Source organism: Hyla sarda, chromosome 10 (assembly GCF_029499605.1).
Source record: "Hyla sarda isolate aHylSar1 chromosome 10, aHylSar1.hap1, whole genome shotgun sequence".
Lineage (NCBI taxonomy): Eukaryota > Metazoa > Chordata > Amphibia > Anura > Hylidae > Hyla > Hyla sarda.
In genome coordinates this window covers 72,251,861-72,267,398 of record NC_079198.1, presented here as the reverse complement: position 1 = coordinate 72,267,398, position 15,538 = coordinate 72,251,861, and the positions used below count along the sequence as shown (strand labels likewise).

General features: G+C 48.4%; 1 protein-coding gene across 1 annotated transcript in view; it reads left to right on the top strand.

The window, feature by feature from the left end:
• The first annotated feature begins 6,282 nt into the window (after positions 1-6,282).
• IL10RA (interleukin 10 receptor subunit alpha) overlaps positions 6,283-15,538 on the top strand; it is a 36,445-nt gene continuing 27,189 nt past the window's right edge. Inside the window, exon 1 of the mRNA XM_056543618.1 lies at positions 6,283-6,390. Within this exon, the coding sequence (XP_056399593.1) occupies positions 6,309-6,390 (82 nt within the window). The 5' untranslated portion in view covers positions 6,283-6,308. The remainder of the gene's footprint in view (positions 6,391-15,538) is intronic.

The following is a 15,538-nucleotide window of genomic DNA, read 5'->3' as shown; positions in this document are numbered from 1 at the left end:
TCCTCAGCGCAGGGAAAGTCCAGGAGGCTACATGGTGGTTGTGACGGACTGACTCCGCCAAAAGTGACTTCTCCTTCCAGATGACAAGCCCCAGCAGATCACAGGCAATATCCCCAGACAGAACTAGAGATTATTGAATCCTTGTACCCAAAGAACCAGGCAACACCAGTCTTCAGGTATAAAATCAGAACCCTTTATTGAGGAACAAGTGTCTTCTTTTATAGGAAGGACATCACAGGGGGAAGGGTCAGTAAAGACAATAAAGGTGACGGTGAGTCTGGGAGATAATCCAATAAAGTTGATTGGCTCTCCCTATACAGTGCCTTGAGTGCAAAAGGTGGAGATGTGCAGAAGTTGGACTGTGTGCAAACAGGAGAAGCATGTGTAGAATTAGTGTATTGTACAAGGTGAACCGTGTGCAAAAGTGAACGTGTGCAAAATGTGAACCATGTGCAAAAAGGTGTATTGTGTAAAGGAGGTGGACCGTGTGCAAAAGGTCGACAGTGTGCAAAAGGTAGACCATGTGCAAAAAGGTATATTGTGCATAGAAAGTGGACCGTGTGCAGAAAGTGTATGAAAACAGTAAATAAAAGTATTTTAACTCTGAGCTTTATGTCACTGGACAACATCAACTGAGGGGTACAAATAGTGATGTCCTAAAGTCCATCCAAGTAGGTAGGGTGACTCTAGGATCCGTCACAGTGCTCCCCCTTTTAAAACGGCAGACCCGGTGCGATCCCAACAGATCCACTTGGGGCTTTCCGGGCTTCAACCACCAGACTCACTTGTCCTGGTCCTCCTCTTGGTTGGGGTGTGCGGCAACAATGTAATCCAACACCAGCAAACCCTGTATGAAGCTTACTGGGGCTCCCCTCAGAAAATGTTTCTGCTTTTCCCCCCTCCCCGGCCAGGGGAGGGGGAAGGCCTGGCCTGGCCTGGCCCGTAGTCTGTGGGAAGGAGGCTAGCTTCCGAGCCCCTCCAAAGCAACCTTTCCCAAAGGAAAACTCCATCTGTCACCAGTTGAAGGGGCAGGGGGCCGACTGCTTCCTCACTCGGTTGCAATATCTGCCACTGAGGAGCCACACCGACTGTGCCAACCCCTGTACTGTTCCACAGCTGTTGGGGATCCGAGTCAACCGTCTGGGATCCTGACTGGACCGATGCAGGGACCACAGTCCCATCTGTAACTGCAGATCTGCCAGCAGTCTTCAGTGCTAGGCAGATTGTAGCAAAACTCTGCCCTGATGCTGGCACTTCAGCCGGAGAAGTGATCACTAGGTGGAGAGGAAGGTCGACTACCTTCTCACCTGTTTGCAATGTGTGGCGCTGGGGAGGTAAACCGACCACTCCATCTCCCAATATGGAATTCTGCAGCGGGGGAGCTGCACCAACTGGGCTTTCACCAGTACCGTTAACCAGCCACTGGGGATCCAGGCCGACTGCCTGCGATCCTGGCTGTACCAGTGTAGGGATCACGGTTCCCTCTGTAGCTGCAGTATTCGTTGTCGAGCAGAGTATAGTAGGACTCTGCCCTGAAGCCGGCGCTTCAGCTGGGGCTGTGCTCAGTAGGTGGAGAGGGACGTCAATTGCCTCCTCATCCGGATGCAACCTCTTGCGCTGGGGAGATAAGCCGACCGCCCCATCTCCCGGCGTAAAATTCTCCATCTGGGGAGCCGCACCATCTGAGCTTGCTCCTGGGCTGTTAAACAGTCTCTGATGATCTAGGCCAACTGCCTGCGATCCAGGGTGGACTGGTACAGGGATCACTGACCCCTCTGTAGCTGTAGAGCCGGCACTGGTGTCTGATGCTGGACAGAGTGTAGCAGAATTCTGCCCTAATGCCGGTGCTTCCACCCTGGTGTCCTGACCGGATACTGCTAGAGCGTCGCGGTACGGTGTACAATCCAGGGGAAGGGGAAGACAGAGACCAGCCGTCTCATCTGTGCTGGTTTCCTCTGCTGTACATGGCTCGTGACCGTAGAAATCCCCCTCAAACAAAGACAGGTAGTCTTCTTCGAGGTACCATTCCTGATACGTCAGCCAAGATAGATCCGGTTCCAGGTCTGGCACCTCCGACTGCGGCAGCATCTCTCTACGCTTGTCCTGGATGTCCCAGAGTCTGTATGACTCGGTATGGCCAAAGTCGTACCGCTCCTCGAATACATCCCACAATAGACCAGGCCAGTCGAAGTCTGTCCCTTCCGGAGCACAGGCTGTGTTTGGCTCCGACTGCCTGCAGCTTGCCCACCAGTACAGGACACGGTAATGAGCCTCGAGCTCCATTTCTTTCGGCACCAATCTGTGCAACTCAACCATTTCGCTGCCCGTGGGTTGCTCTCTGAGGTAGCGAAGCCGCAAGTGGACCTGTTCCCTGAAGCGCTGTTCTGGGGATGGCAGGACTTGTGCTCAGCTTCTCACCGACTCCTCAAGAACAACTTCCCAAATCTGCAAGCGAATTAAGGCTCTCTCTTGCATGGACATCTCTTCCATGGCATACCGCAGCTTCGCTATACAGAGTTGTGTCAGCTGTGTAAGGACCCTGTTCACACTCTATCGTGGAGGATCTTTGAAGAGACCCAGGAACCATTGCACCTCTCTTAGGAAATCCTCCATCCTTACAGGCTCTTCCTCGCCAGGGTAAGTTGCTGAGACCGGGGTCAAGCCAGCGGCTGTATCTCCCCCAGCTGGGCTGGTCTCAGTGTCGATCCTGGAGAAGTCAGATCCCACCGTTGCCACCAATTGTGACTGACTGACTCCGCCAAAAGTGACTTCTCCTTCCAGATGACAAGCCCCAGCAGATCACAGGCAATATCCCCAGGCAGAACTAGAGATTATTGCATCCTTGTACCCAAAGAACCAGGCAACACCAGTCTTCAGGTATAAAATCAGAACCCTTTATTGAGGAACAAGTGTCTTCTTTTATAGGAAGGACATCACAGGGGGAAGGGTCAGTAAAGACAATAAAGGTGACGGTGAGTCTAGGAGATAATCCAATAAAGTTGATTGGCTCTCCCTATACAGTGAATGCAAAAGGTGGAGGTGTGCAAAAGTGGACATGTGCAAAATGTGAACCATGTGCAAAAAGGTGTTTTGTGTAAAGGAGGTGGACCGTGTGCAAAAGGTTGACAGTGTGCAAAAGGTAGACCATGTGCAAAAAGGTGTATTGTGCATAGAAAGTGGACCGTGTGCAGAAAGTGTATGAAAACAGTAAATAAAAATATTTTAACTCTGAGCTTTATGTCACTGGACAACATCAACTGAGGGGTACAAATAGTGATGTCCTAAAGTCCATCCAAGTGGGTAGGGTGACTCTAGGATCCGTCACAGTGGTCCTTCTGGTGTAATCGTTTCAATGATGTCATTGGAATGCGCAGCTGCAGCCCAGCCTTTCACAGGAGCCCAGAAGGAGTGTGTTTGGCAACTTCCTTGCGCTGTGCTAGTCACCCTCCTCTTTATCGGCACGGAGGTTGCAAGAAGTAAATCCAGAGAGTGGACACTTGGAACTGCGTCTGCAAAATCGTACTTTGGTTTCGATGGGGGGTTGTCAGGGGCAGGGCCAGATTAAGGCTATCTGCAGGATGGAGCACGTGAGTATGATGCCCCCCGATCCCAGCACAGGCACAGCCCTCCCCTCCCTAACCGATATTTTTAGTTATGTAAAATTGACAACCTATTATGCCTCCCAATACAAGACTCAATAAGCAGGATCTTAAATCTTAAAAGTAGTGGCTCACATCTTTAGTTGATCATTCTTCTATCTGTCCCCATGGTGACATAATGTGTTCCAGCCTTTAAATTCCAAATATCATTTAGTATTGCCCTAAATAAATAGAAAAAATTGCAAACAATTAATGTTTAAGTCAAAATATTAAAACAGCACTGCATTAATTAACCTCAGTAATTAAAACTGAGGTTCTTGGCACACAATTTCTTCGAATTGTGTGAGCCCACCTGCCACGACAAGGCAGCCTCATTCAGATGGGGAGGGGATGGTATACAACACATGGGGGGGGGGGGGAAATAGTATATTGCACACGGGGAGGAGATGGTATAAAGCACACAGGGAGGAGATGGTATAAAGCATACGGGAAGGAAATGGTATACAGCACACGGGGTGAGATGGTATATGGCACACATGGGGGAGATGGTATACAGCACATGGGGGCATGGTATACAGAACAAGGGGAGTAGATGGTATACTGCACACGGAGAGGGGATGGTATAATGCACATGGGGGAGATGGTATACAGCACACGGGGAGGAGATGGTATACAGCACACGGGGAGGGGATGGTATACAGCACATGGGGAGGAGATGGTATACAGCACACAGGGAGGGGATGGTATACAGCACATGGGAAGGAGATGGTATACAGCACACAGGGAGGAGATTGTATACAGCAAACAAGGATGAGATGTAAACAGTTCACGGGAAGGAAATGGTATACAGCACATGGGCGCATGTTATGCAGCACACGGGGAGGAGATGGTATACAGCACACGGGGAGGAGATGGTATACAGCATATGGGAAGGAGATGGTATACAGCACACAGGGAGGAGATGGTATCCAGCACACGGGGAGGAGATGGTATAAAGCACATGGGGAGGAGATGGTATACAGCACAGGGGGGGGGATGGTATACAGCTCACAGGGAGGAGATGGCATACAGCACATGGGGAGGAGATGGTATACAGCACACGGGGAGGGGATGGTATACAGCACACAGGGAGGGGATCGTATACAGCACATGGGGAAGGTTGAAATAAGGGGGGCAGAGCTAATAAGGGGGGCTGAGCAAGTAAGGGGGAGCTGAGCTAATAAATGGGGACTAAGCAAATAACAAGGGGGAATGAGTAAGTAAGTTAAGGGGGAGCTGAGCAAGTAAAGGGAGATGAACAAATAAGGGAGGGAGGCTGAGCAAATAAGGGAGGGAGGCTGTAAGAGGGGGATGAGCAAATGGGGGGGGGGCTGGGGGGCTGGGCAAGTAAGGGGGGCTGAGCTAATAAGAGGGGCCTGAGAAAATAAGGGGGAAGGCTGAGCAAATAAGGGGGATGAGCAAATAAGGTAAGGGGTAGCTGAACAAGTAAGGAGGGCTGAGCTAATACGGGGGGGACTGAGCAAATAAGGGGGCTGGGCAAGGAAGAGGAGGCTTAGCTAATAGGGGGCTGAACAAGTAATAGGGCTGGGCAAGGAAGGGGGAGCAGAGCAAGTAAGGAGGAGCAGAGGAAGTAAGGGGGGACTGAGCATGTCAGGGGGGTTGAGCAAACAGGGGAGGATGAGCAATTAAGGGGGCTGAGCTAATAGGGGGCTGATCAAATAAGGGGGTGCTTAGCAAGTAAGGGGGGGTTGAGCAAACAAGGGAGGCTGAGCAAGTAAGGAGCAGCAGGGGCTGAGCAAGTAGAGGGGAGCAGAGAGCAGAGCAAGTGAGGGGGACCTGAGAGCAGAGCAAGTAAGGGGGACCTGAGCAAAAAAGGGGGAGCAGAGCAAGTAGAGGGGAGCAGAGAGCAGAGCAAGTAAGGGAGACCTGAGAGTAGAGCAAGTAAGGGGGAGCAGAGCAAGCGGACAGTGCGGCTACACCTTACCTACCTGAGATTGCAGTTTGCAGAGGGTGTCTGCAAAAATCAGATTTTATTTTATTTTTTAAATTAAACATGTTCTGCACGGTATGTGTGTGTGTGTATGTGTGTGTGTGTATATATATATATATATATACACACACACACATTTTAAAATTGCCCCCCCCCCCACTTTTGTCACTGGCCCCCCATGTGCCCCCCCTAAATATGAATGCTGGAGACGCCACTGATAAGGAGAGATGGTATACAGAACACGGGGAGGAGATGGTATACAGCACACGGGGAGGGGATGGTATACAGCAGGTGGGGGGAGATAGTATACAGCACACGGGGAGGGGATGGTATACAGGACATGGGGGGAGATAGTATACAGCACACGGGGAGGGGAGTGTATACAGCACATGGGGGGAGATGGTATACAGTACATGAGGGGTTATTGTATACAGCACATGGGAGGGGGGATGATGTTATACAGCACAGATGAGATATGAGGGCCACAGATCCCCATGTGCTGTATAATGTTCTCCCCATATTTCAGGCCACAGAGGTAGAGTAAGGGCTCTAGGGAATTACAGGAGACTAGCAGAGCTTACTTGTGGTGCTGGTGCAGCGTCAGCATGTTGTTCATGTGACCCTGACGTCATGTGCCTGCGGCCAGCCTGACTGCCTGTGCATGCCTTCCCCCTCTCAATACGTCAGGAGGACTTACAGGCAGCCTGTGCTAGGCGTTGATGATTACAACATGGGGGCCCCACCGTCCCCTGCTGGAGCATTCACCTGGGACTTGTTGCGGGCTGTGTACCAGCAAATCAAGTAAGCGGCAGGGCCAGCGACATGTCCAGGATGGGCAGCAGCGGGTCGGGCCCCCTTCTATCTACTCGGTGCACGGGGGCCCAGAGCAGGCGCTCCAGGAGCACCGGTGATGATCCGACCCTGGTCAGAGGCAATAGAGTGCTGGGGTATGGGTAAAGTTCTGGTAGAGGGGCTGGTTTTCTGTCGAATTCGTTTTTTTTTGGACTTTTTCCTATTGTTTTAGCTACTTAGATTTAGAGGGATCGGTTGCGGAACAGGAAGGCACTTTTTCGTTCGGATAATATGGGGTTGTGCATGCAATTAATAATCAAACTTATAGATCGCCTCCCATAATGCATCTACTGCGTCATCTGGTGTTGCATGGTTTACTCCTGAATGCTCAGTTTGTGGTGGTACATGTTCTGGATGTACAGAATTCTGTTGCTGACTCTCTCATTTGCAGCGTGACAGGTATCACGTTATGGCACCAGAGGTGGAACAATGTGGGATTCATCGTCCCAAGTCGATGTAGAGCGTGGTTTGGGGTTGGCGGAAGAATTGATCTGGAGGTCTATGAATAAGGGCACCTGGTCCTCTCATGGTAAAGTTTGGAGTACGTGGTAGAATATGTAGATTTGTGTGGATGCCTGTAACAGTGGATTGGGTGACTGTGTTATTGTATTCTGTGGGCATACAGTTTGTGTGTGGGGTGTTTGTTGTTTCTGGGGTTAATAGTAGCATGTCTGCTTTGGCTTTTTTGTTTTGCTTGCAGGGTTTGCCTGATGCTAATAAAACATTTTTTTGGTTCAGCAAGCTCTGCAGGGTTATCGTCGCAGCCATGTGCAGGTTGATTTGCAGAATCCTGTTTCTTTGGCAGGTCAATTGGTTGTTACTTGTTTTACTCAGTATGGGGTGTTGTTCTTCTTTAGCATGTTTTAGGGCTTTCCTGGTGTCAGAATTAGTGGTGAAGAGTCATTTCATTTCCAGTGGTCTGCTTTGGGCAGATGTCCAATTGCTGCCGGGGATCGTATGAAGCTGGATGTAATGGTTCAAGACTAATCAGGGGGGATGGCTGAATTGTGTTGACCGGGAGTTGACCGGGGAGGTACTGTTCCTGATTCTTTGTTTTGGGAATTTTTGGCTGTTCGCCCTAGTGGTTTGGGGTAGTTGCTGGTACATCAGGAAGGATCCCTTTGTCACAGTATCTATTTGTGGCGGTGTAGTATACCAGTTTTCAGTCCAGTCACAAAACCGGATCCAGGAAAAAAAATTAGCTGACTGGAGTCACTATCTGACTGTGCGTTTATATGAATGAGATCTGGCGTCGATCCGGCTGGGATACGGGAGTACCACGTTTTGAAATTTCCCAGCTGGATTCAGCAGCCGGATCTCGCAAATGTGGTGTGAATTCAACCTAACTTAGACATGTTTATTTGCACAGGGTGGGTACAACTTGTACTTAGTACCTGGGCTCCAGGAGATTGCACACCTTAAAGGGGTACTCCGCCCCTAGACATCTTATTGCCTATCCAAAGGATAGGGGATAAGATGTCTGATCGCGGGGGTCCCGCCGCTGGGATCCCTCGCGATCTCTCCTGCAACACCCCAGTCATCTGGTGCACGGAGCGAACTTGCTCCGTGCACTAGATAACTGGGGTGCGGCAGGAGAGATTGCAGGGGATCCCAGCGGCAGACATCTTATCCCCTATCTTTCCACTGTATGGTGATGATCATGATCTAGTTCTTTATGGTATGAATATGTGTACACTGTGTGGTTGTATTATTTGACTACTACATGTTATATTGCTACAGAAGGGGGGTGGTATAAAAACAAACAATGCCACCTAAAACCAGCCCTAAATGTGAAACACAAAGCCACATAAATATGCCTGATAAGAAAAAGCACAAAAAAAAGCAATATAAGGGGGATGATTATATAACTTGTGTTTATCTTAATATGAGTCATTAAGTCAATAAACATAGCTGATATTCTATCACTGGTTCAGATTAGAGATTGAGGTTTTATCAATGGTTTAGACTGAAGTCATGATGAGCGGCATAGGCCATATTCGAATTCGAGATATTTCGCGAATATATGGACGAATATTCGTCATATATTCGCAAAATTCGAATATTCGTTATATTCGTTTTTTATGCGCAAATGCAAAAATCAATTCGCATATGCGCATATTCGTGAATATTGAACCCTACCTTCTTTATAGGGTTAGTGCCTTAACTGGGCTAGTGCCTTAACTCTGTGATTTTTTGCACATTGAAACCAATAGGCCCATTGTGGTCTATGGGGATCTCACAGTATGTAAATCTGTAAGATAAGCAGGAGGGTCTCGGCAGTACAGTGTATGGGAGACCCATGCGGTGTTTCGAGTCCCGGACAGAGTGTTACGGTGTTGTGGTTAAACTTTACTTTCCTGGAAAAGCTGCTGAGTTGTCCATAGCAACCAATCAGATCACTTCTTTAATTTAGCAGAGGCCTTGTGAAAAATGAAATAAGCGATCTGATTGGTTGCTATGGGCAACTCAGCAGACTTTCCTGGAAAAGCTGATGAATTGCCCATAGCAACCAATCAGATTGCTTCTTTTATTTTTCACAAGGCCTCTGCTAAATGAAAGAAGCGATCTGATTGATAGCTATGGGCAACAGGATAACTTTTCCTTTGCACAGGTTTTGATAAATCTCCCCCTATGGGGGAGATTTATCAAAACCTGTCCAGAGGAAAAGTTTCTGAGTTTCCCATAGCAACCAATCAGATTGCTTCTTTCATTTTTGAAAAGGCCTCTGAAAAATGAAAAAAGTGATCTGATTGGTTGCTCTGGGCAACTCAGAAACTTTTCCTCTGGACAGGTTTTGATAAATCTCCCTCTAAATGGGATATTTATCAATACCTGTGCAGAGTAAAGGTTGCCCAGTTGCCCATAGCAACCAATCAGATTGCTTCTTTCATTTTTCAAAGGCCTTGTTAAAAATGAAAGAAGCAATCTGATTGGTTGCTATGGGCAAATGCACCACTCTTCCTCTACACTGGTTTTGATGAATCTCCCCTATGTTCCATTCATTCATTCATACCCAGCCTTACACATTACATCCAGTTTCAATTAACCCCAATACCCATATTTGGTACCCCATTAACCTAGTTCCCATGGTTCAAACACTCAGTTAATTGCCAAATGACCTAGTTCCCATGGTTCAAAGGCTTTCTCAATTACCAATTGACCCACATTTGTCAATCATGAGTAAAAATGTTAAACCACAACACTGTAACACCCCTGCCATGTTCCCCTCATATATAATGCCCCCCTGACATGTGCCCCTTATATATAATACTCCATGTCCTGTTTCCCTCATAATATAATGCCCCCCTGACATGTGCCCCTCACTTATAATGCTCCCTGTCATGTGCCCCCACATATAATGCCCCCTGACATGTGCCCTCACATATAATGCCCCCCTGACATGTGCCCCTTATATATAATACCCCATGTCCTTTGCCCCTCACAATATAATGCCCCCCTGACATGTGCCCCTCACTTATAATGCCCCCTGTCATGTGCCCCCACATATAATGCCCCCTGACACGTGCCCCTCACATATACCATATATGCCGGTGTATAAGACGACCCCCAACTTTCACAGTTAAAATATAGAGTTTGGGATATACTCGCAGTATAAGACTACCCCTCCTACCGTGATGTACGGTACCTTGTAGTCCCCCCCATATTAGGTAGGCAGTATAGTTCCCCCCACATTAGGTAGGCAGCATGTTCCCCCCACAATAGTAGGCAGCTCCCCCACATTAGGTCAGCAGTTCCCCCACAATAGTAGACAGCTCCCCCACATTAGGTCAGCAGCTCCCCCACAATAATAGGCAGCTCCCCCACAATAGTAGACAGCTCCCCCACATTAGGTCAGCAGCTCCCCCACAATAGTTGGCAGCTCCCCCCCTCCCCCCCACACACAATATTAGAAAGTTCCCCCACAATAGTAGGCAGCTCCCCCCCACAATAGTTGGCAGTATAGTTCCCCCACAATGGTAGGCAGCTCCCCCCCACAATAGTTGGCAGTATAGTTCCCCCACAATGGTAGGCAGCTCCCCCCCCCCACAATAGTTGGCAGTATAGTTCCCCAATAATAGTTGGCAGTATAGTTCCCCCACAATAGTTGGCAGTATAGTTCCCCCACAATAGTTGGCAGTATAGTTCCCCCACAATAGTTGGCAGTATAGTTCCCCCACAATAGTTGGCAGTATAGTTCCCCCACAATAGTTGGCAGTATAGTTCCCCCCACAATAGTTGGCAGTATAGTTCCCCCACAATAGTTGGCAGTATAGTTCCCCCCACAATGGTAGGCAGCTCCCCCCCACAGACATACAGCTTCAAGCCATATACAGTGTACGGCTGGAGGCTGTATGTCTGTATACTGCCCCCCACAGTTTTCCGGTCACCGCTCCTCCGGCCCGGGGTCACCATCTACTGCTATGGCCTATGGACCATAGCAGTAGGTGCCGGGACCAGAGGAGCGGTGACCGGAACACTGAAGATGACGTGCCGCTGGTCACTCACCAGGCTCCGGCCGGCGCGCGTCTTCCTCCGGTCCTCCTGCGCCTCTATGGCTGTACGCACGGGACGTCACTGAGGTGGAGGATCGCAGGAAGAGAGGCGGAGGATCGCAGGAAGACCACAGGAGGACCGGAGGAGGACGCGCGGCGGGCGGGGAATGGTTAGTGACCCGCGGACATCCTTATGTCCCGAAAAGATTTTTCGGGACACAGGGATGTCCGGCATAGGAAAACCTATGATTATCTGCCCGGGCCGGCTCCCGTGTGCGGCTGCAGGCGGGGGCCGGCCAGAGCAAGTAAAAACTAATACTGCATACTAAAAACCAGGGGGCCTCCAGCTGTTTTGAAACTACAACTAGCAGCATGCCCGGACAGCAATTGCCGGACCGGGCATGCTGGGAGTTGTAGTTTCACAACAGCTGGAGGCACCCTGGTTTTTAGTATACAGCAGTGGTCGGCACTATGCGGCCGCTGCTGCTCTGCATACAAGGGCCTGATACTAGTATCAGGCCCTTGTATGTTACCAGTGTGCATGGGCGGCCGCCACGGCCCGACTGCACTGCAAGAGCCGCATTAAAGTGCGTGAAGAGCCGCATGTGGCTCGCGAGCCGCAGCTTGCCGACCACTGCACTAGCCCATTAGTTCCCTATACCATTAAAGAAAGGAGGGCTCAATATTTGCGAATATGCACATATGCGAAGAGCAGAGAGGGATGGTCAGTGATCACTGTGATGTGTACTGTGAACAAAAAAAAAAAAGCGAATATTCCTAATTGCGATATGCGATATTCGCGATTAAAATCTGAATTGCGAATATTCGCAAGCAACACTAGACTGGGGTATAAGTCACATATCTGATGCCCTGCAGCAGTCAATACCAGGTCTTGTAACTAAAAAGAAGCTTGTACAACAGTGGTTTTCAAACTGCGGACCTCCAGATGTTTCAAAACTACAACTCCCAGCATGCCCGGACAGCCGATGGCTGTCCGGGCATGCTGGGAGTTGTAGTTTGCAACATCTGGAGGTCCGCAGGTTGAAGACCACTGCTGTACAATATAAAATATGTTGCTAATAATGTATACTGTAATGTATAATGTCAAGAGTTTGAAATAAATTTAGTCAAACAGACACAGAACAGCATTTCACTATGTCATGGGGTTTCATGTGATTTACTCCTTCATCTTGTGTGAATGATAAGTGAGGGTTCACTGACTTGTGGCTGACACTTTTGTTTACACAGTATTATAACATGCTTTCTTGACTGTTACAATTCCCCTTTAAATAAAAAGGGATTTCAGACTGTAACAGATGTATTTTTCTCTTGTCATTAGTACAGAAAGCAAAACAGTTATAATTCACCTTAAAAGGTGCAGTAGGCATGGAGGTTGCAGCTCTTAATTAGGCTTTTAGTTCCTGGTCATATGTGGTGGGGGCTTTTTAATGTTCTAGATCCCGACTCATTCACAACAAACAAGTTTCCCAATGGTCAGGTTCCCACAGTCTACTCAACTTGTCTTACTCCATCAACAACTCTCAGCATCCCATGCTCTACATACCCATCTGTACAGTCACAAAAGAAGTGTCACTAAGATTTCCTCCTTTATCAACTCTTAATAGGGGACACCTCCCAATAGCGGACAGTGTTTAACCCCTTAAGGACCGGGGGGTTTTCTGTTTTTGCATTTTCGTTTTTTGCTCCTTGCCTTTAAAAAATCATAACTCTTTCAAATTTACACCTAAAAATCCATATGATGGCTTATTTTTTGCGCCACCAATTCTACTTTGTAATGACATCATTCATTTTGCCCAAAAATCTATGGTGAAGCGGGAAAAAAAATCATTGTGCGACAAAATTGAAAAAAAAAACGCTATTTTGTAACTTTTGGGGGCATCCGTTTCTACGTAGTACATTTTTCGGTAAAAATGACACCTGATATGTATTCTGTAGGTCTATACGATTAAAATGATACCCTACTTATATAGGTTTGATTTTGTCGGACTTCTGGAAAAAATCATAACTACATGCAGGAAAATTAATACGTTTAAAATTGTCATCTTCTGACCCCAATAACTTTTTCATTTTTCCGTGTATGGGGCGGTATGAGGGCTAATTTTTTGCGCCGTGATCTGAAGTTTTTAACGGTACCATTTTTGCATTGATAGGACTTATTGATCATATAATGATATAAAAAGTGACCAAAAATGCACTATTTTGGACTTTGGAATTTTTTTGCGCGCACGCCATTGACCGAGCGGTTTAATTAATGATATATTTTTATAATTCGGACATTTCCGCACGCGGTGATACCACATATGTTTATTTTTATTTTTATTTACACTGTGTTTTTTTTTTTATTGGAAAAGGGGGGTGATTCAAACTTTTAATAGGGGAGGAGTTAAATGATCTTTATTCACTTTTTTTTTTCACTTTTTTTTTGCAGTGTTGTAGCTCCCATAGGGACCTATAACACTGCACACACTGATCTTCTATGTTGATCACTGGTTTCTCATAAGAAACCAGTGATCAACGATTCTGCCGTATGACTGCTCATGCCTGGATCTCAGGCACTGAGCAGTCATTCGGGGATCGGACAGCGAGGAGGCAGGTAGGGGCCCTCCCGCTGTCCTGTCAGCTGTTCGGGATGCCGCGATTAGCCGCGGCTATCCCGAACAGTTCGACTGAGCTAGTCGGGAACTTTCCCTTTCACTTTTAGCCGCGCGGCTCAGCTCTGAGCGCGCGGCTAAAGGGTTAATAGCGCGCGGCGCCGCGATCGGCGCTGCGCGCTATTAGAGGCGGGTCCCGGCTTCACTATGACGCTGGGCCCGCCGTGATATGACGCGGGGTTACTGTGTAACCCCGCGTTATATCAGAAGAGCAGGACCAAGGACGTACCGGTATGTCCTTGGTCCTTAAGGGGTTAAGATTTAATGTATTTAATGTATTTTTTCGTGATTTATAGGTAATTGCACTATGGAGTTAGTACAGAACAGTATTTGGTCATTTAGAAAGATGTTTGATCAATTTTCATCTCTCAATAGTCGACACCATAGGTGTGCACACGGGGTGTGCCTAGGCACACCCTAATCAAGCCCGGGGGGGGGGGCTCCTCGGCCGCCACTGAGCAGCCCGCATGGGGCCCTGTCACATTCTGGACAACCCTGTGTGGGACACAAGGATGTCTCGGTTACCTTTCTGCGGCAGCCCCCGTGTTAACTTTAAGAACGCAGGAGCCGCCGGGAGGTAGCGCAGGCAGGGACAGGCAGTTACCAGCACCAGCTGGCAGCACGTCATCTTCAGTGTTCCGACCACCGCTCCTTCGGTCCCGTGACCTACTGCTATGGTCTATAGGCCATAGCAGTAGATTGTGACCCCAGAACAGAGGAGCGGTGGTCGGAACACTGAAGTGGGGCACTACACAGACATACAGCCTCCAGCCATACATACATGTATATGGCTAAAGGCTGTATGTCTGTGGGGGAACTATACTGCACCTAATGTGGGGAACTTTACTGCGCCTAATGTGGGGAGCTTTTCTGCACCTAATGTGGGGGAACTGTACTGCACTTAATGTGGAGGGAACTGTACTGCACCTAATGTGGGGGGACTATACTGCACCTAATGTGGGGGAACTGTACTACACATAATGTGGGGGAACTGTACTGCACCTAATGTGTGGGGAACTGAACTGCACCTAATGTGGGGGGAACTGAATTGCACTTAATGTGGGGGGAACTGTACTGCACCTAATGTGGGGGTAACTGTACTGCACTTAATGTGGGGGGAACTGTACTGCCAACCTAATGTGGGGGGAACTGTACTGCCAACCGAATGTGGGGGAACTGTACTGCCAACCGAATGTGGGGGAACTGTACTGCCAACCTAATGTGGGGGGAACTGTACTGCCAACCTAACGTGGGGGGGAACTGTACTGCCAACCTAATGTGGGGGAACTGTACTGCCAACCTAATGTAGGGGGAACTGTACTGCCAACCTAATGTAGGGGGAACTGTACTGCCAACCTAATGTGGGGGAACTGTACTGCAAACCTAATGTGGGGGAACTGTACTGCCAACCTAATGTGGGGGAACTGTACTGCACCTAATGTGGGGGAACTATACTGCCAACCTAATGTGGGGGAACTGTACTGCCAACCTAATGTGCAGGGATTTATACTGCACCTATATGAGTGCAGGTCTGTTTATGTATGTGTGCATGCAATCAAGAGTGTATTTGTGTGTGTATATATGTATATATATATATATATATATATATATATATATGCACGCACGTGCGCGGCATTAGTTTGTGCTTTAGGGTGCACACCCTAATGCAATAGGCTGCGCACGCCTATGGTGGACACTTTTTTATTCCCCGTGAGTGTCCGCTTTTGGGAGTTTATACTGTAGTAAGAATGAGGTATAAACCATGCTGACATAAAGCTTGCCTATCCTCATCGCTACTTAAAGGGGTACACTGCTGCACACATCTTATCCCCTATCCAAAGGGACCACCGCAATCTCCGGGCTGGCATTTGCGGTGTCTGGAACATGGAAGCTTGCAGCCAGTACAGAGCTAGTACAGAGCCATCACACCTC